Genomic DNA, 22,829 nt, shown 5'->3' on the forward strand with positions numbered 1-22,829 from the left:
ACATAATGAGAATTAGTAGGTAGAAACTTTCAGTTACAACAGAAAGAAGTCAGGTAGATGTAATGTACAACATAAGAAACACAATAATACCACAATAACTTTGTGCGGTGACAGATTCTGTTAACTAGAATAATCATGGTGATCATTTCCTAACTTTAATATAAAAATATCAAATCACTATGATGTACACCTAGTATGAAACTAATGGTATATTGTATGTCAATTATACTTCAATCTAAAAAAAAATCTGGGCAGAAAACGATCTTTTAATCAGATAAACTAAATTTTCACCACAACTTATTACTATAGAACCTCTGGGCTGTGTATCATTAGTAGCTAGATACATAATTATACCACTAATTATACCTCTGAAACTAGTCAGTTCCATAGCAAGTCAGTTCCATAGCAAATTTGACTTAACTTGTATTTTTAACTTGAGAATTAATTCTTATATGTGGTATTTCCCTTCTCTCTTCTTAAAGTATTAATACTTAAATACAAATATTGAACTCTGATTAATAATGTACATGCTAAATGATTAGGGGAAAGGATACTGTGGCCTGCAACTTACTTTGAAATGCATCAAAAACGTAAAATGGATTGAGGAGCTAGATAGAAGAATGTATACGGGGACAGATTTGTGATAAATCAAGTACAGTAAAGTACCAATGGCAGTTATCTGGGTGGTAGGTACAAAGATGCTCACTTTAAAGTTCTATTTCTCTGTATGTTTGAAAATTTTCATAAGATACTGTGATGAAAAGAAAAAAGAAATAAACGCTTGTTATATCATCATATTATGTGCCAAAAACCAACTGATTTACGTAGGATGTCTGAGCCAGTAATAAGGGAATCACAGGCAGCTATGTTTACTAACTCTTGGGCTTGCTTTGTACCATCTCTTCTCTTCTACCTTGGTGTCAACTCTTATTTCCTGCTGCTGTCAAGATGCCCAATCATAGTAAGTTTCACTCCCTTTAAGAAAATACATTATTCCTGGGGCGCCTGGGTGGCTCAGTGGGTTAAGCCTCTGCCTTTGGCTCAGGTCATGATCTCAGGGTCCTGGGATCAAGCGGCTCTCTGCTCAGCGGGGAGCCTGCTTCCTCCTCTCTCTCTGCCTGCCTCTCTGCCTACTTATGATCTCTGTCAAATAAATAAATAAAATTTTAAAAAAAAAGAATATACATTATTCCCAATTTGCTAATAACAGCCAAAAACCAACTTGTCAGGTGTGTTTAAAAATGGACTCTGAGGGGCTCCTGGGTGGCTCAGTGCGTTAAGCATCTGCCTTTGGCCTAGGTCATGATCACAGAGTCCTGGGATCGAGCCCCGCATGACATTCTGCTCAGTGGAGAGCCTGCTTCTCCCTCTCCTTCTGCAGCTCCCACTGGTTGCATGCACTCTCTCTCTCTCTCTCTCTGTCTCTCTCTCTCAAATAAACAAATAAAATCTTTTACAAAAATGTTTGAAAAACAGACTGAGTAAAGGTAAAGGCATCTCCCTTGTTATAAGAATCAAAAGAGATCATCTATGTAAAATGTTTAACAATGCCAGACACATAGTAAACACTCAATAAATACTACTTTATTATTTTTTTAGAAAAATAGTTGGTTTTTTTTAAAGATTTTTTTTTATTTATTTGATGGAAAGAGAGATCACAAGTAGGCAGAAAGGCAGGCAGAGATAGAGGAGAAAGCAGGCTCCCCACTGAGCAGAGAGCCCAACGTGGGGCTCGACCCCAGGACCCTGATATCATGACCTGAGCCAAAGGCAGAGGCTTAACCCACTGAGCCACCCAGGCGCCCCTAGTTGTGCTTTTTTAAGAAAGTCCGAAGTCTTCAGTAGGCTTACTTCATGAACATTATGCAAGCTCATTCTTCACCTTAATGAAAACTTAAATTTCTCCTGAATGTGTCATAAAGCTGGTTGTCATTCATCCTAGTTTTTGCATTCATAAAAGTATTAGTCTTTTTGGACTACAAGAGAGGAATATAAGCTTTTTATATTTTTTATTATGTTATGTTAGACACCATATTGTACATCATTAGTTGTTTTTTTTTTTTAAGATTTTTATTTATTTATTTGACAGACAGATCACAAGTAGGCAGAGAGGCAGGCAGAGAGAGAGAGGAAAGCAGGCTCCCTGCTGAGCAAAGAGCCCGATGTGGGGCTCAATCCCAGGACCCTGGGATCATGACCTGAGCCGAAGGCAGAGGCTTTAACCCACTGAGCCACCCAAGTACCCCACATCATTAGTTTTTGATGTAGTTTTCCATGATTCATTGTTTTTGTACAACACCCAGTGCTCCATGCAATCCGTGCCCTCTTTAATATCCATTACCAGGCTTACCCATCCCCCAACCCCCTTCTAAAATGGAAAATAGGCATTCTAAATAATATTTTTAATAATATTCATTAAAGATCATTGGATCTGTCCAGTACCATTTAGAGTGGTGCATCCAAATATTTTACCCCTACTTCCTGGCATTTATAGAAAATGATATATTTATAGAGGACTTTGAATTAACTAGGGAGTCTGGGCAAAGCCAGGGTCAACAAGCTCAGGGACTTGGACTATGCCTGGAACTTGACCAGCCCCCATGAGGGAATGAGGTACTCCGTTCACAGAATCTGTTCCTGGCATTTGGGAAGCTTTAATCCGTACATTTATTAGACAATAGTTTAGAATGGTTAGTCTATATAATTTCGTACATCATTTAGTTCATAAATTGTCTACATACATGCTCTAGGTTCACAGATTAAAAATGTTTTGCCCTACATTAGAGACTGCTGAGAACAGCCAGGTTAATGATAATATCATTACCAAAGCCAAAGCAAACAAATATTCTTTCAACCACTGCTGCCCTTATGACATTTTTAATGAATTTTGTTTCCTTCTTTTTAGGAAAGAGTCAAAAGAAATTCACCTGAGCTGTATTCCCCAAATAACTTTTTTAAATCAAAGATAACACAAGTTGGTGCGCCTGGGTGGCTCAGTCGGTTAAGCGTCTGCCTTCAGTTCCGGTCATGATCCCAGGGTCCTGGGATCGAGCCCCACATCAGGCTCTCTGCTCAGCAGGGAGCCTCCTTCCCCCTCCCTCTCTCTGCCTCTCTCTCTGTCAAATAAATAAATAAATAATCTTAAAAAAAAAAAAAAGATAACACAAGTTTTCTAGTAGTAAAAATACTATGAAAACTTTAAGAGAAATCCCATTTCCTCCATATCCCCCCACCTTTTAAATTATGTAACTCAATGTCTTTAGACATAAACTGTCCATATATCTTTTAGAACTATAAAATCAGATTCCTTTTGTCAAGAAGTTTTCTCTTCACTGCCATTAATTTTTTTAAATGAGTAACAATGGCATGTAACAGAACTGGTATATATACAATGAACTACTTTCATTTAAAACTGAAGAAAGCATCAACCAATCTGGATTTACCATACATAGTGTATGAAATGTATAGACATCACTATTTCAGTATAAAGCCAGGTGCTAATAATACAGATTGACCAACACTCTGAAATGACTTGCTATTTTCTAAAATAACTTTAGTAACAGACCTGAGGAGTTGTTGGTTCGCTTCCATTAACACTGTCGGGAGATCTCAGGGCTTGGATAGATGCATTCTAAGAAAAACAAAGAAACATCATAAAGAAAAGGAACAAAAAGCTAAGCTTTTAAAACTGTGAAGAACAAAGACCAGTACCAAGACCTATTAGATACATTTATCAAACAAAATTAGTTCATTTATTAGAATGTTTTCATGCAAGGCAAAACTAGTATGGTGAGTATTTAGAAAATTTATTTTGCTATAACATATGTAACTAAATAGCAAAGATTAGTATGTAGCAAAGTTTATTTTAAACTAATCACATATCTCCCCCTATTATGATGTCCCCAGTTTTTCCCCCATGAAAAAACTAACATCAGGAAATCAATCAGCAAACTTCATTCAAGGAGACAACTACCCAGAAAAAGAAGTAATGTCAAGTGTTCCCTATGATCAAATAATACTCAAAGTTATTTGGGCTAAGACCTAAAAAACATCTTTATAACAAGAAATGGAAATGCTTCATTCATCTGAAACCAGCAATCTAAATGAAATTATTATGGCAATTTTCAGAAAAATTTATAATTAAAAAATCTTCCACATATGAAAGCTTTTTGTTTTGTTCTGTTAGTATGATGAATGTTCTAACTTAAGTGACATCATACTGATCACCCCTTACTGGCATTGGTTTCATGGTAATGAATGAGATTCTTTGAGATTCAAAATTCTATACTGCATTCATAATACACTAACCAAAATTAGAGCTATACAAGTAGCTCATGATAAAATAACTTCTAAGTTTTAAACAAAGCATTAGAGCAAATACTAGCCACAATGTTTCAGTAAGTTGGTAGTTAAATTAGACATTTCCCATACATTTCCACAGTGGACCAAGGGTCAAATAACTGACGTGACTTATTCTTAAGTATAAGTGGAAAAGGCACTCGGCTTTGCAAGTGTTCTCAAATTTTTTAACTCTCATTAGGTATTAGATACTAAGAAATTATTAATTTTCAGGTGTGATGAACATACGGTATTGTATATTTTTAGTCATTATCATTTAGCAATAAATGCCAAAACATTTAGATGGAATAAGGTTTCTGAAATCTGCTAATAATCCCAACAGAGATGGAGACAGAGGAAGGGAGGTGTGCATGTGTGGGTGGGTGGCTAGAGGAGCGCAGCAGTACAATACTGCAGTAAGATGGCCATGAGTTACTAAGGATACTGGGGGATGAGAGAGAGTTCTTATACCACTATTACTACGATTTCCACTTTCAGTTTGGATTTTTCTCTAATAACAACTGAAATACCTTCTTCCTCTAATATAAGAAGAGTTTTGGGTGTGGAGTCTGCTTAAGATTCTCTTTCTCCCTCTCCCTTTGCTCCCCTAACCCCGTGCTTGTGTGCTTGCACAGGCACACACTCTCTTGCTCTCGCTCTCTCTCTCTCGGCAAACAAACAAAAAAAGAGTCATCAAATTTTATCAGTCTAAGACATTTTCCTATAAGTTACATAGAGGAGAAAAGTTAGGGGAACATAACTTTTATCTTCCTGTTCTCTGCCATTTCAAGTTGTATATATGGCTATATTTGTGTAGCATGATAATTAATGCTTCCTGGCTCTAAAAATAAACTACACTATATACTATAAAATAAAAAACTTACTTTATAGAGTTCTATAAAACTTACTTTATAGAGTTAAAGTAAGTAAAAAACTTACTTTATAGAGTTCAAAAATAAACTATACTATACACTATAAAATAAAAAACTTACTTTATAGAGTTCAACTATTAATTTTCCATATGTTGAAAATTAATAGACAGTTAAATTTATGGAGAAAGGAAATGAAATCGTTCCCTAAAATATTTTAAGTTAGGAGAAGAGTGATTACAGAGTCCATATTCTAAGTTACTTGACACATGACTGTGGTCCATACAAAAAAACTATTCTATAATTATCTGACCTATCACCCTATCAGAAAAACACAACCTAACATTTAAAAACTCTCCCTCCCTGCATACGTATTTCAATATATGTATTATACCATATATTTAAATAAATGCAGAACAATTAGTGAAAGCATTGGTTACGTGACCTTGTAAATTTAAATTACATACCTGTACAAGCAAAATTAAAGATTTTGAAACTACCTGAAATGCCTTCTTCATTTCTGCCCAGCAAATTCTCATTTACCTTTTAACTTTCAAATGCAACTTCTTTAATGAAGCTTCATACGGCTTAACTGAGGGCTAACACATTCCCTATGCCTATATTTTCTTCTATGAAGGTTTAATTCCTTTGTATTTCAAGCATATGTCTCCATACTACACTATAAATTCTTGGAGAGCAGGAATCCTGTATTTTCATCTTGGTCCCCAGGACTTCTGCCTGACTGGTGGTAGAAGTTCAGTATATGCTTGTCAAATCCTGTGCAGTTACTTCCTTCAGTATGAAAAGACTTCTGAAGTCCTTCTCCCAGAGAGAAGCTAACACATGTCAATACTCAACTGTCACCAATACTTTCTCCTGGAGGCAATTCTAAGACAAGAGAAAAATTCTTCTAATCTAACATGCATTTAACTTAAAAGCACACACAGATTGCCTGCCAGATTTATCTTCAATTATGTATTGTTCAATCTTTTGACAAGTATTTATTGACTGCTGAGCACTAAGCAATTTTAGAATTTGGGGTCATTTTGCAAAAAACTGAATTAGCTAAAAGTCAACAGCTGATGAACTCATAAGTAGACCCTCACTAAATTTGTATTCCGTTATAGGTTATGCTATGGTTTCCCTTTGTTACATGGAAAGAAATTAAGTCTTTATCTGAACAAAATTCAAATAAGACTAATGAAGACTTTTAGTCTACTTAAATTATTTCTAAATAGTTCAAAAGCCTCTATTTTAAAATCATTGGCATTTCTCACAACAGAAGAGGTCCTTAAATTACTTTTATGTATATGGAAGTGGGCCTCAAAGCAGCTCTTTTTTTTTTTTTAGTCTCTGTTATTATAACATGAAATATAAAGTAATATCATTTTGTGTTTTTAAAGAAACTGGTAAGTTATCTTTAACTGGAACTCCTGTCTCCTTCTCCAACCAGTTTTGAAAATAGTGAGGTGTCACTTATAGCCAGAACGAAGGAGAAATCCTTTGCCCTAAGATCCAAGCTAGGACATCACTAAAATATTCAGCTGCTTTCTTCTCTAAAACCAAGTTCGGGGTGCCTGAGTGGCTCAGATGGTTAAGTGTCTGCCTTTGGCTAAAATCATAATCCCAGGGTCCTGGGATCAAGCCCCATGTTGGACTCCCTGCTCAGCAAGGAGTCTACTTCTCCCTCTCCCTCTGCTCCCACCCCACTTATTTTCTCTCTTTCTCTCTCTCTCAAATAAATAAAATCTTCAAAAAAAAAAAAAAAGTTCAGAATGTAATTCAGGATTGCTACTGACTATATGCAGACCAAGGTTTTCCTGGCTGCATGGATTAAGTACAGATATGTTCTAATTTCATCACAAGCTACTTAGTAAATTAAACCAATTCTCATCATTTATAAAAAAAACCTGAATCCCAATTCAGTCAGTGTCCAATGCAAAAAAAGCTATCCTTACTGGGTAATCAAACATATCTAAGTTTCCCTAAATTAAGAACTTAATAAGACACATATGAAAACAGTCCACTTTCTCAAAGTGAAATTATATACAAGATTTAAAATTGTATGAATTCAGTCAACTGAAAAATAATGAGATAAGTACTTCCTTTCAGATGTTTAATATATAGAAAACTGGTACTCTCCCAAAATAAGATGTAATTATTTGTTACAGTAGAATCCACCTACCTGCTCAATGTTGTTCAATTATGGATTTATATACAATTTTTTTTCTTAAAATGTGAGTCATATCTTGGCCTCCTACCAATAGTAAGACAGAGATTTCTAGCAATACATACCATGTTTTGTTAATGTGCAAACATTCCCTTGAAAGAAAACTTAGAGTTTACACTAAGTTGAAGGCAGTCTTCACTACATTAATGAAAACAGTGTTATTTTGTTGTTGTTAAAAAGCTACCAGAAAACACACCAGCCATCAGAATTCAGCAATTCACTCTGATTTTTTAAAGGAGGGTTAGCAACAGGGCACTGAAGATGCTTTGAGAGACAGTCAGTGACAAGCAGCATGAGATTTGCTTCTAGAATTACCAAATTACTTTGCTTCCCCACAAAGGGAATGCAGAAAGCGGTGGAAGGACTCACCACACTGTCAGTCTGTGTTTTAGGCTGTTTGGAGGAATCCAAAGCAAAGATAGTATACTCAGAGAGAAAAGCAGGCTCTGCTATCATCCCGGCTAGTAGCTGTCTCATTCAGTGTAATAAGCAGAGGTACAAAAATAAAACAAATAATGAAAAACAGATCACAGTAAGGGCATGTTGCAAAGTGTTCTCTCCATATGGCATACACAACAGTATAATGACCTTGCACCACCGCAACTGCTACCATCTCTCCACCCACAGAAATAACAAGTTGCTGGAAAGGTTAGGAATGGAGAGGAGTTGAGCCGTCTAGAAACTCAAAGCCCAACTTTAACAAATTTGCTTACTGGCATACAAACGATATATGCAACAGCCACAGAAACACACCGCATGTCTGCCGATTAGGTTTAAGAGTCTAACCAGTAAAAACCATACATGGTAAAGAACACAAACCCTTAACCCTTAATGTAACAAATACTGACCATTTTTATACATTCAAAAAGATAGCAGTGAAATTTATAGTGAGGACAAAACACATAAAATTTCAAATAATCATTTATTTTGCACTTAGAAACAAAAATAGTTTTCTCCAATATGTACAAAGGAAACTTTTGAAATTGAAATTCATATAACAAGTTCTAAGGATAAATTCTATTATACTAATTATTTTAAATGTATTCTCTTCTGTCCTTCAGTCTTCAGAAACTATATACACCAAAATATTAATAATCATTATTAGATTTAGAACAAATTACAATTAAAATGAAATTTCCAATGTAAAACAGCTGAAATCTGCATAAGCTCTGTGATGTCACAGAGTTCACCAATGTCAATTCCCCTGTTTTGATAGCATACAATAGTTATACAAGAAAACTTCAGGAGAAAATGGGCAAAAGGTACACAGGTCCTCCCTAAAAAAAAATTTTAAACCTCCTGTGGATCTATGATTATTTCAAAACAAAAACAAAAAAACTAATGAAAGCTAAAAAAAAAAAAACTAATCTTCTGGAAATATTAACATAGCAGTTAATGCATATTATGTTATATACTATATATAAGAAAGAACTTTTATCAGAAAATAAATGTTGCACAAGCTTAAGAACTTACACTTTCATCTTAGTATGGTAGAGTTATGGATATGACTACAGAGACTCCACTAACTCTTCATCTGGTCCTAAAAGTTGAGTATTAGTGGTGTACTAAAATGTACTAGATGCCTGTTTGGCTCTGGGCACTCATCTTATCCAAGTTTCTACTCTTGCTGAAAATCTGAACTCTCCCGGCAAACTCAGAAAAGTCATCCTTGAAATGATGTGATTTTACTTTTTTTTTTTAAAGATTTTATTTATTTATTTGACAGACAGAGATCACAAGTAGGCAGAGAGGCAGGCAGAGAGATATAGAGAGAGAGAGAGGGAAGCAGGCTTCCTGCGGAGCAGGGAGCCCGATGCGGGGCTCGATCCCAGGACCCTGAGATCATGACCTGAGCCAAAGGCAGCAGCCCAAACCACTGAGCCACCCAGGCGCCCCATGACTGTGATTTTAAATGAAGGGCTAAACAAATTCACTCTTCTTAGGCCTCCAAAATTAACATTTGAAATGAAGTCACTCTGTCCCACAACAAAATAACTTAAAATTTCACAGTAAAGAGTATATTTGAAAAAAAACACAAAAGCTGATACTCAGTATAGAAAAACATATTCACCAAACATTTCAAAGAAAGATGGGCCCAAACAACAATTTACACTCCTGCCCCTAGCCCAAGTAAAAGCCAAGTGTATCAAAATTAGTTTCCATTGACAGCTACCTCAAAACCTAAAAAGCCTTTCTTCCCACTCACTGTCCTTGTCATTTGCTTCTTATGCCTATGAAAATCTTACACACATCGATTCCCAAATATTCTCAATCAAATTCTGTCTCAACTCCATATCTCTCAAACTCTATTGAAATTCTAATCCAAATCTATTAAGAACTTAATTCACCTCTTCTGTGGTCCTTAGGTGAAGCCATCAGTTGAACTAACACTGACAGAAGTTCTGTCTAAACATTCATGAAGATACATAAAACTCCCATTAGGTATCTGTTGAAGGCTTTTGATCTATCCTGCATGTCTCTTATTCTCTATATATACTTCTTTATCTCTATGAGTTTTCAGTGGAATTAGTATTCTTTTTAAATACCCTAATTTTCCCATGAATTGGGACTTGTCTGAGTTTTTATTCTATATTTTTATATCAATTTTTTTTTACTTCAAGGATTTCTAATTGGTTCTTTTTCATACCTACTAACTCTACTTTTGTTTTGGTCTGTTTTTCCCCCATGATTTATCTTCTTTTTCAGAAAATTAATAATTCATGTATCTTATCAAAGATATTTGTTTTTAAAGTTTTTTCTAGACTACTCTATTAATTTGAATTTCATCTAGGATAAATTTATATTCCAATTCCTGTTTTTACTGACTGCCTTCCTAGCATTTGTTTTAGAATTTTCATTTACGGGTTCACTTTGAAGATATTATCTTTCTCCTTCCTTCTGTACTCAAATCTTTCTTTATCCAGTCAATCTGATTCCCTAGGCTCCAGTTTGAGTTTCCTGTCCTATGGCAATATAGGGGTTATCACGGATTCAGTCACAATAAGCCAAAGTGAGTTTGCTTCAGTTCTTGGTCATGAGGCCTTCCCCTAGGAACAGGAGCTTCTCACAATGGGCCACAGAGAGCTCTAGGCAGCAGTTAGTGAAAGCTTTCCTAAACCTTTTTCACCCAGTGCTGGAGGCACCTGTTCGGCTCCTGGCTTGCAGAACTAAATGTGAAGGTCCTAGCCAGGGAAACGAGGAAGAAAATGTTATAAAAAGCAACCAGATTAAAGAAGATATAAACTACCTCTGTTTAGAGAGGACAACATCTTATACATAGAAAATACTAAATTCTCTACTAAATAACTACCAGAACCTAATAAATGAGTTCAGCAAGGATACAAGAGTAATAAATGAGTTCTGCAGGATACAAGATCAACTGACAAAAAGCAACTTTACTTCTACAGAGTGACAATAGAAACCAAAAATGAAATTAAGACAACAATCCTGTTACAGTAACATTCAGAAGAATAAAATACTTGGAAATAAATTTAACAAAAGTAATACAGACCTTATATTCTGAAAAGCATACCTTTTTTTTTAATTAAAGAAGACCTAAATAAATGGAGGAGAAGAGGGAAAAAAGGGAGGAGGGAGAGAAGATAGAAAGCTTCCCAACTAATAAAAACTGATAAAGACAACACAAAAAGAAAAGTACAAACCACTCTCCTCACAAATAGAGCTGGGAGAAATATATAAAACGTAACTATCAAAGTGAGTACAGCAGGATAATAATAATGCAACCTATCAGTTGAGTTGATTTAAGGAATGAACAATTAAGCCAATATTAGGAAGCTTAGTATTAGGCTTAATATTAGGAAGCCTATTAATATAATAATTAAGCTTAATACTAGACTTAATATTAGGAAGCCTATTAATATAACTCATATCCTATCATTAGACCAAAAGAAAAAACTATGAGAACCGAATAGATACCAAGGCAATTTGATAGGGGTAAAAGACTTTCATTAAACAACAGAGGGTAGGGACAGGTGGTTTCCAATCTACTATCTAACAAAGTAAAAGCATACCAGCTTTGAAAGTCAATCTATTTAGGGGCAAAATTAATTCCAAACTTAAGAATAAATATTTCTTACCCATTACTTTGAAGATACTTCTCAGTTATTTCCTAAAGAACAATGCCTGTAGCCCTTAAATAGAATAAATTTATAAAATATGCTTAAGACGTATCAAAAGCTGAGAGTGTCATAGAATAGTACAAACTAACTTGGAATGACAAAACTAAAGAAGCAGTATTTTATTTCTGAAAGATGTGTCAGATCAAGAATAAAAAACAGGGGCACCTGGCTGGCTCAGTCAGTGGAGTGTGCAACTCCTGATCTCAGGGTTATAAATTTAAGCCCCACCTTGGGTATAAAAAGAAAGAAGAAAAAGAGGGGAAGGAAGAGGAAGAATAAGGTGGAGGAAGAGGAAAAAGTGACATCTTTCTCAAAGTTTGGGAAAGCATTCCAATCCAAAACAGCCTGACGTTTCACTATTTCTTCCCTTGCAATGTCACAATTAAAAACTTAGTGTGTGTGCTACCCAAGAGCTGATAGGTACAGAAAAGGCCTTTCCATTTCTGAATAATAATAATCTTTTTTATGTGATACACAAATTATGAGTATTTCCATACTTCTGAATTCACTTGCTACTCACAAGAACTCAATGAGAGGAAATATTCATTATAACACAATTCAAAAGATGAGAAAGCTGAGGCTCTACGAAGTTAAAAGCAGTTACGTCCAAAGTCACAGAGCAAGTAAGAGATGGTGTTGGTGATCCCTCCACTGTTCCAGGCTGTCTCTCTGCACATAGGGAAGCAAAGAAGCAAAAAAGCATAAGGTATTTATGAACACATTCTACTAAACAGAAAGAATCCATCAATTAACCATAACTATTTATTTCTTTGCATCTTTTTTTTTAGCAGAACAAAGAAATGATTCTAAGAAAATAAAGTGACTTCTGGAATTTAATTTTAAAACAATATGAAAAAGTTGTGTAGATGAGTCCCTAGGATATGGGTAAGAATGGACAGCCTAAACTATGAGGAAGTGTCCAAAAGACAGCAAATTAGAGAGCAGGGTAAGTGAAGATATCAATCCTTCTTTCAGAAGTTCAGCAGGTAAAGAGATAGATTAACATCCCTAGGATCTTAGCCCACATAATGGTCCATCTATTTCTCTCCCTTCAGGTCCAGGGACCTCAGCAAAGCAAGCTGGGCAGGCCTTCCCATTTTCCATGGTTGCCCCCAGGAAGAACTTAATGAGCACCTACTACGTGCAAACCACCATGCTAGGAGATTGACACGCTGATTATTATTTCCATTTACAAAGAGAAAACCCAAGTTGCTGAAAAGTTAACTTTTCACATGCTACAACATAGATAAACCTTCAAAACATTATGCTAAAAAGAGCCAAACACAGAAGGTCACAAATTATATGTTTCCATTTATACAAAATATCCAGAATAAGTGAATCCATACAGGTAATAAGTATATCATTGGTCACCTGGGGCTGGAGGAGAGGGAGCATGGGGAGTAACTGCTTAATGAGTATGGGGGCTTTTTGGGGGGTAATGAAAATGTCACAGAACTAGAGAGATGTGATGAATGTACAACACTGTGAATATATTAAATACCACTTTGAAATTGTAAATGTTATGTTATAGGAATTTAATCTCAATTAAAAAAAAGCATCACAGTGGAACAGAGGGCAGGAGGCTATGGTAGCTTCATCTGCCCTAGTCAGCCTTTCAATGATCCTACAATCTCTACTGCTCTAAAGCATCCAGCTCTAGAGGGGCAAAAAAGATTCATCTCAAGCAACAAAAAGGGAAAGGAGCTCTATGCTGAAGATAACAAGGCTATGCCCAAGATCACCGGAAGAAAGAGGATGAGAGAATGCCAAAGCTCTGTAGACTTTAGGGTCAGTGCAAATCAGTCTGTTCTCCTTTGCCTTCAATGTCTGAATCATAGAGATGATTTTTTATACCCTTGTAAGGAAGCCTGCAACCAAAGACAGACTTGTTTAGATTTACATATAAAATTTACCAACACAGGAAAACAGACATATGAGGAGGTATATAAAACCTTTAATTATCCAGGAAATTGTGTAAATGAAACCATCAACTTCTGAAGCATTCTTGATAACAAAGACTACTGTATCTACTGGAGAGATGGACAAATGTTTATATTTTGAGTTAAACTTCCACATTTTGCTAAAAAGAAACATTATAACATATAAAACAGAAAGTTGGGATCTTCTATATCAGAGATTTAACAAAATAAAAAACCCAGGGAGTGGGAAGATGACTAAGAAGGTAATTATGTAATGCCTATTTAATCAATAACTTAATTATAAAATTAGAAAGTCCTTAAATTTTGTAAAAATAAACAGAATTGACCATTACATTAGTCAAAAATAGCTTTCAGAGCTGTCAGAAAACACTTCAAAAGCAAGGAGATGAAGAGATGATGCAGCTCTTTCACTCAGAAACCACTTCTTAAGTTAAATCTAGGAAGCACAGGATCTTTAGGACTGAAATTTGGGAATCTGGGAAGAAATAAAAAATAACCTTCAGCTTACTTAAGCCTACTGTTAAAGAATATTCAAATCATCCCTTTCAAAAAGGATTATTTTGTAAAGATATAGTCATTTAAAATGTTTTAAAGCATCCTCAATGAAATAAATACTTTTTAAAAAGCACAGTAGGGATTCCTGGCTGGCTCAGTCGGAAGAACATGTGACTCAGGATCATGAGTTCAAGCCCATGCTGGGTGTAGGGAAGCTTACATAAATAAAAAAGTTTTAAAGATATAAAAAAAATTAAAAAGCAATAGTAGCAATCAATAAGTTACTTTCAGGGTTTCAACTGTATTGTGTATAAACCAATATACTATAAAATCAACCAATATACTAAGTATAGTAATGATGCTATCAACACTATTTGCCAAAATGGTTCTACTCAGTACTGCAGCTTTCATTCAAAATAGTTACATGTATAAACTAAGTTCAACAGCATTAAATTTGAGATCACAAAGTTAAAGAGATGTAATACTGCAAGGGATCCACAAGAAAATGATATCCCACATAAAGTATGCATATACTTCATTTTTTTTTTAAAGATTTTATTGATTTATTTGACAGAGAGGGAAATCACAAGCAGAGAGGCAGGCAGAGAGAGGGGAAAGCAGGCTTCTCGCTGAGCAGAGAGCCCGATGTGGGGCTCGATCCCAGGACCCTGAGATCATGACCTGAGCCGAAGGCAGAGGCTTAACCCACTGAGCCACCCAGGCACCCCTATACTTCATATTTTAAACAACTTTGTCAGATTATCTAAATCTATACACCAAGAACACAGAATATTATGCCATTAACTTTGAATGCAAAAACTATACTGTGAAATATTTATTTTGCTATCAACATCTACTATAAAAAGGTTTAAAATGGGGTGCCTGGGTGGCTCAGTCAGTTAAGCGTCTGCCTTCAGCTCAGGTCAGGATCCCAGGGACCTGGGATTAAGCCCCAAGTCACTTCTCCCACTCCCCCAGCTTGTATTTCCTCTTTAGGCTATCTCTCTGTCAAATAAATAAATAAAATCTTAAAAAAAAAAAAAAAAGTTTAAAATCTTTTTAATGTAACCTTAGAAAAAATTAAAAAATAACCTTCATCAAAACAACGGGAAATACCTCTCAAATTTTTAAATTTGAAATCCATCCTATAACCCAGGAATCCCATTCCTAGGATTCTATCTTCCAGAAGAACATCATTATAAATGTTTATGTACAAGGCTCAGTACAGTACTGCTTATAATACTGAAAAGATTATAAAATTTAATTTATAATACTGAGACTCTCTCCAAACTAATCTACAGAATCAATACAATCCCACTCAAAATCTCCACAGGTTTGTTTTGTTGTTGTCATTGTGTTTCATTTTGTCGTGAGTTTGTTTTTGTGAGACTTGAAAATCTAATTCTAAAATTTATATGGAATTTATATGGAAAGAAATCAGAATAACCAAGACATTCAAGAAGAACAAGGTAAAAAGGCTACGGACTGAATGTGTCCCCCAAAATTCACATATTGAAGACCTAGCCCTCAATGTGATGTTATTTGGAGGCAAACTTTGGGAGGTAATTAACTAGAGAAGGTCAAGAGAATGCCGGCTTTCATGGTGGGATTAGTACCCTTAAAAAAGAAAAAGAGACAGGATAATTGCCTTCCCCCTACTCCCACCCTAAGGAGTATGCAGGTACCAAGAAGGGCCATGCTAGGACATAATGAGAAGATAGCTACCTGCAAATCAGTAGAGAGCACTCACCAGACAGCCCATCTGCTGGCATCTTGACCTTGGACTGCCCAGCCTCCAGAACTATGAGAAACAAATGTCTGTTGTTTAAGCCACTAGTCTATGGAATTTTGTTAAAGCAGCCCAAACTGACCAAGACAGGATAGACCAGCTCTAGGAAAGACAAGATTTAATATAAAACAACTGGTATTAAGACAGTGTGGTATCAGATCAAAGACAGACAAAGCAAACCAGAAAAGAGAATAGAGAGCCCAGAAACCAATCTATGCAACTATAGACACTAATTTCTGAAAAAAGGCAGCACAGTAGATCAATGTGAGAAAAATGGGACAAATGGATAGCCATACAGATGGGGTGTGGTGGGTGGGGAGGAGACACAGACTTGATTCCTACCTCACACCATGCTGAAAAAAATCAGTTCCAAATGGGATGTAGACTGGAATGTGAAAAGTGAAACAGGATATGGGAGAATGGGCAAAATGAGCATGAAAGAGAGCAAGAGGCATAGGCTTCCCATTATGGAATGATTACAGGTCACAGGAATAAAAAGTACAGCATAGAGAATATAGTCAAAGATATTTTAATAGCATTTTATGGTGAGAGATGGCAGCCACACTCTCAGTGAGCACAATATAACTTACAGACTTGTCAAATCACTATGTTGCACACCATACCTCAATTTAAAAAAAATTATTTTTGAAAAGTAAAACAGGAAAGTACTCTCAGGGTAAGAAAAGAATTTTTTAATAAGAAATAAAAACACTAGCCAGAAAATAAAATATTTATAAATTATAATACATTAAAACTAAGAATTTCAGTTCATCTAAGGACACGATTAAGAGAATAAAAGGGCAAGCCACAGGGCAGAAGAAGATATCTGCTAGGCATATATCCAATAAAAAACTCCTTCCATATATGTTAACTGGAATTTAAATAAAAACTTGAAACAAAAAAGAAGAAACATCAAGACCCTGAAAAAAAAAACTTCTCATTACAAGAAAAAAAATGTGTAACTATGTATGGTGATGAATGGTAACTAGACTTGTGATGATTTTAGTGTTTTCAAATATCAAATCACTATATTATACACATGAAATTAATGTTATATGCCAATTATGCCTCATTAAAAAAAAACCCATCCACAATATATAAAAAAGAGCCACAAATCAATAAAAGACAAACCAAGAGAAAAATTAGCAAAACACATAAAGAAGCACTTCACAAAAAAAGATATCAAATGGCCAATACACAGATGAAAAGTGCTCAATCTCATTAGTCATCAGAGAAATGTGACTTAAAACTACAGTAAGAGAGCACTACACACTCATGAGAATGGCTGAAATTAAAAAGACTAGCAAAAATGTAGAGCACCAACAACTTTCAGAAACTCCTAGGGGCAAGGTAAAGTTCTACAACTATTCTGAAAAACAATGGGCCTTATCTTCTAAGTGCTGAAATTCTACATACCTTTTGACCCAGTGTTCCACTGCTAGGTACAAACTAAAAGAAATGCAGGTACATGTGGACCAAAAGAAACATATAATGATGTTCACAGCAGCCTAATTTATAACCCTAAACTGTAAATAATGAAAATGGTTAATGTTTACAACAGAAAACATACTTAAATGGTACTATAAAAAAAGGAAAGAAATACCAAAAGGTCAGGATCATAGTAATCTTTTTGGGGGGAAGAAGGCAGCGCTATAATGTTGGCAGTGTCCCTTCTGGAACCTCAGGGGTGGTTACGGGAGGGTTCCTTCATAATAATTCTGTGATTTGTACATTTTTGTTTTACTCTATTCTGAACCTGTATCACAGTTCACAGCAAGAAAAAGAGGATGGAAAAAAAAATAAATCTAATCTGAGCTATGGGCCTACCTGCAAGTCACAAAAAAATCAGTTAAGTTCAGATTCCAATCAATAGCTTGAAAATATAGAACTTTTCCCTATATGATGCTTGTTAAACAAATTATTATCAAATTATAAACCTCAAATATTAAAGATAGAGCATATTGTCCTTTCAAATTGAGATTCTCAAAGAAAACATAAAAGCAAAACTACTATTTACAAAGAAACAATAATTATGTTATTAATAAAAATACCTAGCAATTAAAAATTGACCTGTCAAAATAATTTTCCATTTTGTTATCAACAGTAGCCTGCATTTTAGATTAATAAGCTTCTTGTAAGAGGTTTATTAAAGAAGAAATTCCAAACATACCTCTCTATTGGGTGTACCTTCATCAAGTTGCTCTGTAAATGAAGATGTCCTGCTCCTGGTTCTTGTTGGGGTTGAAGAATTGGAGGGAGCCTAGATTAATAAATTATTGCACAAATTAGAAAGACTACATGGGACTATGTATTGTGTAGTCTTTCTCTCAATTCATGCCCAAAGAACCCCATGAAAGAAAGGAAAAAAACAAACACATGAAAAAGCAAACAATACCTAAAACAATCAACTAGAAGACCTAGGCTGCCTATGGGTCCTTGGTCTGACTCTACCACTAACCAGAACTGTGACCTTAGCTAAACTAACTTTCTGAGGGCTATGTGTCCTCATATATAAAATAAGGTTGTGATATTAACACAAGATGATAACATTAGGGGAAAGTGAAACCAGCTGAGGAGTATATGAAAACTCTTTGTACGATTTTGGCAACTTGCTTATAAATCAAAATTATTCCAAAATTCAAAGTTCATGAAAAAAATAAGGTTGTCAATTCAACCGTTAAAGTGCCTTCCAGGAGTGCCTGGGTGGCTCAGATGGTTAAGTGTCTGCCTTCGGCTCAGGTCATGATCTCCAGGTCCTGGGATCCAGCCCCATGCAGGGCTCCCAGCTCAGCAGGGAGTCTGCTTCTCCCTTTCCCTCCGCCTCTCCTCCTGCTTGTGCGCGCGCTCTCTCTCTCTCAAATGAATAAATAAAATCTTTTAAAAAATTTAAAAATAAAGTGTCTTTCAGCTCTAATATTCAATACTATGTAATGCACAAGTAAATACCTCTCTAGTCAAGGGCCTTGCTTTAAGTCTACTTGGCACACCACAGCTGGATCCTAAGATGCCAATCCATTTAGTTCTGTAAAGGAGAGCCTGACTCCTATAATTTTTAGTACAAAAGTCCTTGGGAAAAAGGACCCAGTATGTAAACCAGAAGGTTGAAGTCTACTCTAATGTGAACTAAGAAAAAGTCCTAAAAGTATAAAGCCAAAACTTTAAGACTCTCGCTCACCCATAATAAAACAGATCTGAACTCATCTACACATAGAAATAAGTCTTGATATCTTACCCTTCTGTAGTCTGCAAAGCTCTACATCAATAAAAGGCATTTAATAAATACTTGCTAAGTAAATGAGGGAATGAATGAGCACATACTATTGTGGCTAGGCTGGAACAGAGAGGTCATCAGGAAGAGTGTACATACATTCACATACATACATACACATATAAACATATTTACTTTACAGTAAGTACAACATTTCAAATTAAAATAGGTGTTTCATAAGCAGTATTGGGACAAATGGCCATCCATATGGGGGTAGACACCAACCAGATGCTCACTTCATACTCAAGCTGTATTAAAGATTTAATTTTTTAAATATTTATTTAAATTCCACTTAGTGAATAAATGAATAAATAAATAAATAAATAAATTCCAGTTAGTGAACATACAGTGTAGTATTAGTTTCAGGTATATCAGCCACTGCTCATCACAATCCCCATTACCTATTTAACTCCTTAATCCCCCTTACCTATTTAACTCATGATTTTTAAAAACTGAAATATAAAAGAAGATATGAGAGTTTATTTCTACAATCACTGAGTGGGAAAGAGATTTTTCTGTCAAAACCAGAAATCAAAAGGAACAGTTTAATTGGAGGGAGGGAGGAAAATATCAACAAAATAATGCCAAAAATTTAATAACCTTTTTTTTTTCTAAACAGCTCTTATAACTCTGTAAATTATAACTCAGAAAACTAACTAACTCACTATCCCTCTCATCTAAGGCAGGTGACCTGAGCTCCACCAATGAATATACCCACATGAGACTCTGAGTCACAAATAAGAGATGTGAGAAAATAAGACACAATTTTAAAGTTCATCATCTGGTGAGCACAGAGACTAAGCTTTATGCAGCTATGCAGAGGAATTATTGAGTCAGCTTTCCAGATACCAGGAAAGGGCTACTTTTAGACAGTGATCATCCAATCACTTGAAAAATATATCCCCACTTTAAGTATTTACAATCTTTACACTTTGGCTTTCATGCAAGCCTAATCAGTAAATGAGAAGCTCATCAGCTCTGGATTAACTAGCAAAATCAAATGTTGGAATGTGTGAAGTTGAAGAATAGGTAGGTCATAAAACACAGTGTCTTCAGAAAAGTAGGGCCACCTGGAAAGTCTGGACTGATGGCTGGTAGGTCTTGCCCTGGAGTTGCAAGAGTAAGGATCACATATATTACATATGATTGTAAAATACAAAACATGCATAAAAAACAACTGTACTTGGGGCGCCTGGGTGGCTCAGTGGGTTAAAGCCTCTGCCTTCAGCTCAGGTCATGATCTCAGGGTCTTGAGATAGAGCCCCGCATCGGGCTCTCGGCTTGGCAGGAAGTCTGCTTCCTCCTCTCTCTCTGCCTGACTCTCTGCCTACTTGTGATCTGTCTCTGCCAAAGAAATTAAAAAAAAAAAAAAAAACTGTACTTGATCATTTATTAGAAGGCCCTGGATCTTTAATTAATTAATCTAATTAATTCATGGCCAAGAGAAATCTAGACAGGCTTCTAAGCTATTTGTCACAATTAATATCTTTGTTGTCCATGAAAAAATTATAAACTAACCACTGGCCTCAATTTCAGTATAGAAAAAACCATATTAGTCACTATGGTAGGCAGAATTCTAAGATGACCCCAATTGACCCTCACCCTGTGAATATGATGAGATCATTCCCCTGACTATCACACATTACATAGTAAAAGGGACTTCTACAGGCATATTTAAGATTTCTAATCAGTAGTCTTTGAGTCAATCAAAAGATTACCTGGATGGGTCTACCTAATCACAAAAGCCCTTCATATAAGAGTCTAGAGTGCAAGGCAGAGGCAGAAGGCAGAGAAATGCACCCCCACTGTCCTGAAAGAAAACCAAATGCCGAAGAGGGCCAAGTGACAAGGAACTGCAGGTAGACTCTAGATCCTTCTTCAACAGCCCGGAAGAAATAAGGACTTCAGTCCTATAACCACAGAGGACTAAATTCTAATACAGCCACATGAGTACAGAAGAAAACCCTAACTCCAGTAAAGATCATAGTCTGGGGGTGCGTGGGTGGTTCAGTCGGTTAAGTGTCTGCCTTTGGCTCAGGTCATGATCCCAGGGTCCTGGGACTGACTGCAAGTCAGGCTCCCTGCTCCGCGGGAAGCCAGCTTCTCCCTTTCCTCTGCCCTGTCTGCGCCCCCCACCCAGTGCTCTCTCTCTCTCTCTCAAATAAATACACCTTTAAAGAAAAAAAGAAGGTAGTCGAGATGACACCTTGAGAAACTCTTTTTTTTATTTTTTATTTTTTACTGACATATAATGTATTATTAGCCCCAGGGGTATAGGTCTGTGAATCGTCAGGCTTACAGACTTCACAGCACTCACCATAGCACATACCCTCCCCAATGTACCTTGTGAAACTCTTAACAGAGAAGCCAGTCGTCCATGTCAGACTTCTGACCTACAGACTATGAAGTAACAACTGGGTTATCAGGCACTAAGAGTGTAGCAATTTGTTATGCCACATTAGAAACTGTATACAGTCACTTCTGGGAAAAGGAAGCCTTGAGTCGCTTACCCCTTTCATTATCCATCAAGACCCTGTTCAGATGTCACCCTGACTCTCTCCAGAATTGCTTTCCTCTGTGCAGCCACAGCACCATGCACACACTTCACCCATACTAGGAGTACTTGTCTCTCAATCCCTCGGTACAGAGACTACATCTACCCTACATAGCAAATGCAATACCCAGCACCCTAGGAGGCCCTGTTCAATAAATAAGAGCTCTAAAATTACAAATATAGGGGCGCCTGGGTGGCTCAGTGGGTTAAGGTCATGATCTCAGGGTCCTGGGATCGAGTCCTGCATCGGGCTCTCTGCTCAGCAGGGAGCCTGCTTCCCCCTCTCTCTCTGCCTGCCTCTCCATCTACTTGTGATTTCTCTCTGTCAAATAAATTAAAATAAATTAAAATAAAATAAAATTACAAATATATTTTATCTATCTATTTATTTATTTATTTGTAGGCTCCACACCCAATGGCTTGAACTCACAACCCTGAGATCAAGAGTTGCATACTTTACCAACTGCATCAGCTAGGTGCCCCAACAAATATATATTTTTTTTAATTTTTTAATTATTATATTTTTATTTTAGATTTTTGTTTGTTTTAATTTGTCAGAGAGAGAGAGAGCGCGAGTGAGCACAGGCAGACAGAGAGGCAGGAAGAGGCAGAGGGAGAAGCAGGCTCCCTGCCAAGCAAGGAGCCCAAAGTAGGACTCAATCCCAGGACCCTGGGATCATGACATGAGCTGAAGGCAGCTGCTTAACCAGCTGAGCCACCCAGGCATCCCCCAACAAATATTTTTAAATACTGTATCTCTTTTGATTCTCACAACCAATCTGAAAGTTAATCAGGACAGATATTATCATCCCCAATTTCTCATCTCTGATGAGAAAATAAGAGGGTCAGAATACTTGTGTAGCTTGTCCAGGTTGCATACAAGATCTGTGTTATGGGTTAGGACACAGGTCTTCTGATTCCCTCATCCACTTCCCTGGTATTCTTTAGATCTCTGTTTCTCAGATTTTCTTCCACTGGGACCCAGAGTATAAAGACAAAATAAAGCACCCATTTTACATACAGACACCTCTAAGACAAAAGTCTTACAGAACCTTAAACTTTATGACAGAAAGTGTCATATTTCCCGACCAAGGTTATTCTTTCATTAAAAAAAAAAAAAAGCCGGGCGCCTGGTTGGCTCAGTGGGTTAAGCCACTGCCTTCAGCTCAGGTCATGATCTCAGGGTCCTGGGATCGAGTCCCGCATC

At 36.3% G+C, this 22,829-nt stretch overlaps 1 protein-coding gene across 6 annotated transcripts in view; it reads right to left on the reverse strand.

Moving 5' to 3' along the window:
* Window positions 1–22,829, reverse strand: part of GOLGA4 (golgin A4) — a 135,339-nt gene that overhangs the window by 100,682 nt on the left and 11,828 nt on the right. For 3 of the 6 annotated variants that reach the window (XM_059390573.1, XM_059390572.1, XM_059390571.1), the window contains exons 2-4: window positions 17,971–18,060; window positions 7,807–7,905; window positions 3,566–3,631 (exon numbers count right to left, since the gene is read on the reverse strand). In XM_059390573.1, the coding sequence (XP_059246556.1) occupies window positions 3,566–3,631; window positions 7,807–7,905; window positions 17,971–18,060 (255 nt within the window). The remainder of the gene's footprint in view (window positions 1–3,565; window positions 3,632–7,806; window positions 7,906–17,970; window positions 18,061–22,829) is intronic. The other 3 variants (XM_059390575.1, XM_059390574.1, XM_059390576.1) reach the window with 2 other exon arrangements.

This window comes from Mustela nigripes, chromosome 2 (assembly GCF_022355385.1).
Source record: "Mustela nigripes isolate SB6536 chromosome 2, MUSNIG.SB6536, whole genome shotgun sequence".
NCBI classification, from domain to species: Eukaryota; Metazoa; Chordata; class Mammalia; order Carnivora; family Mustelidae; genus Mustela; species Mustela nigripes.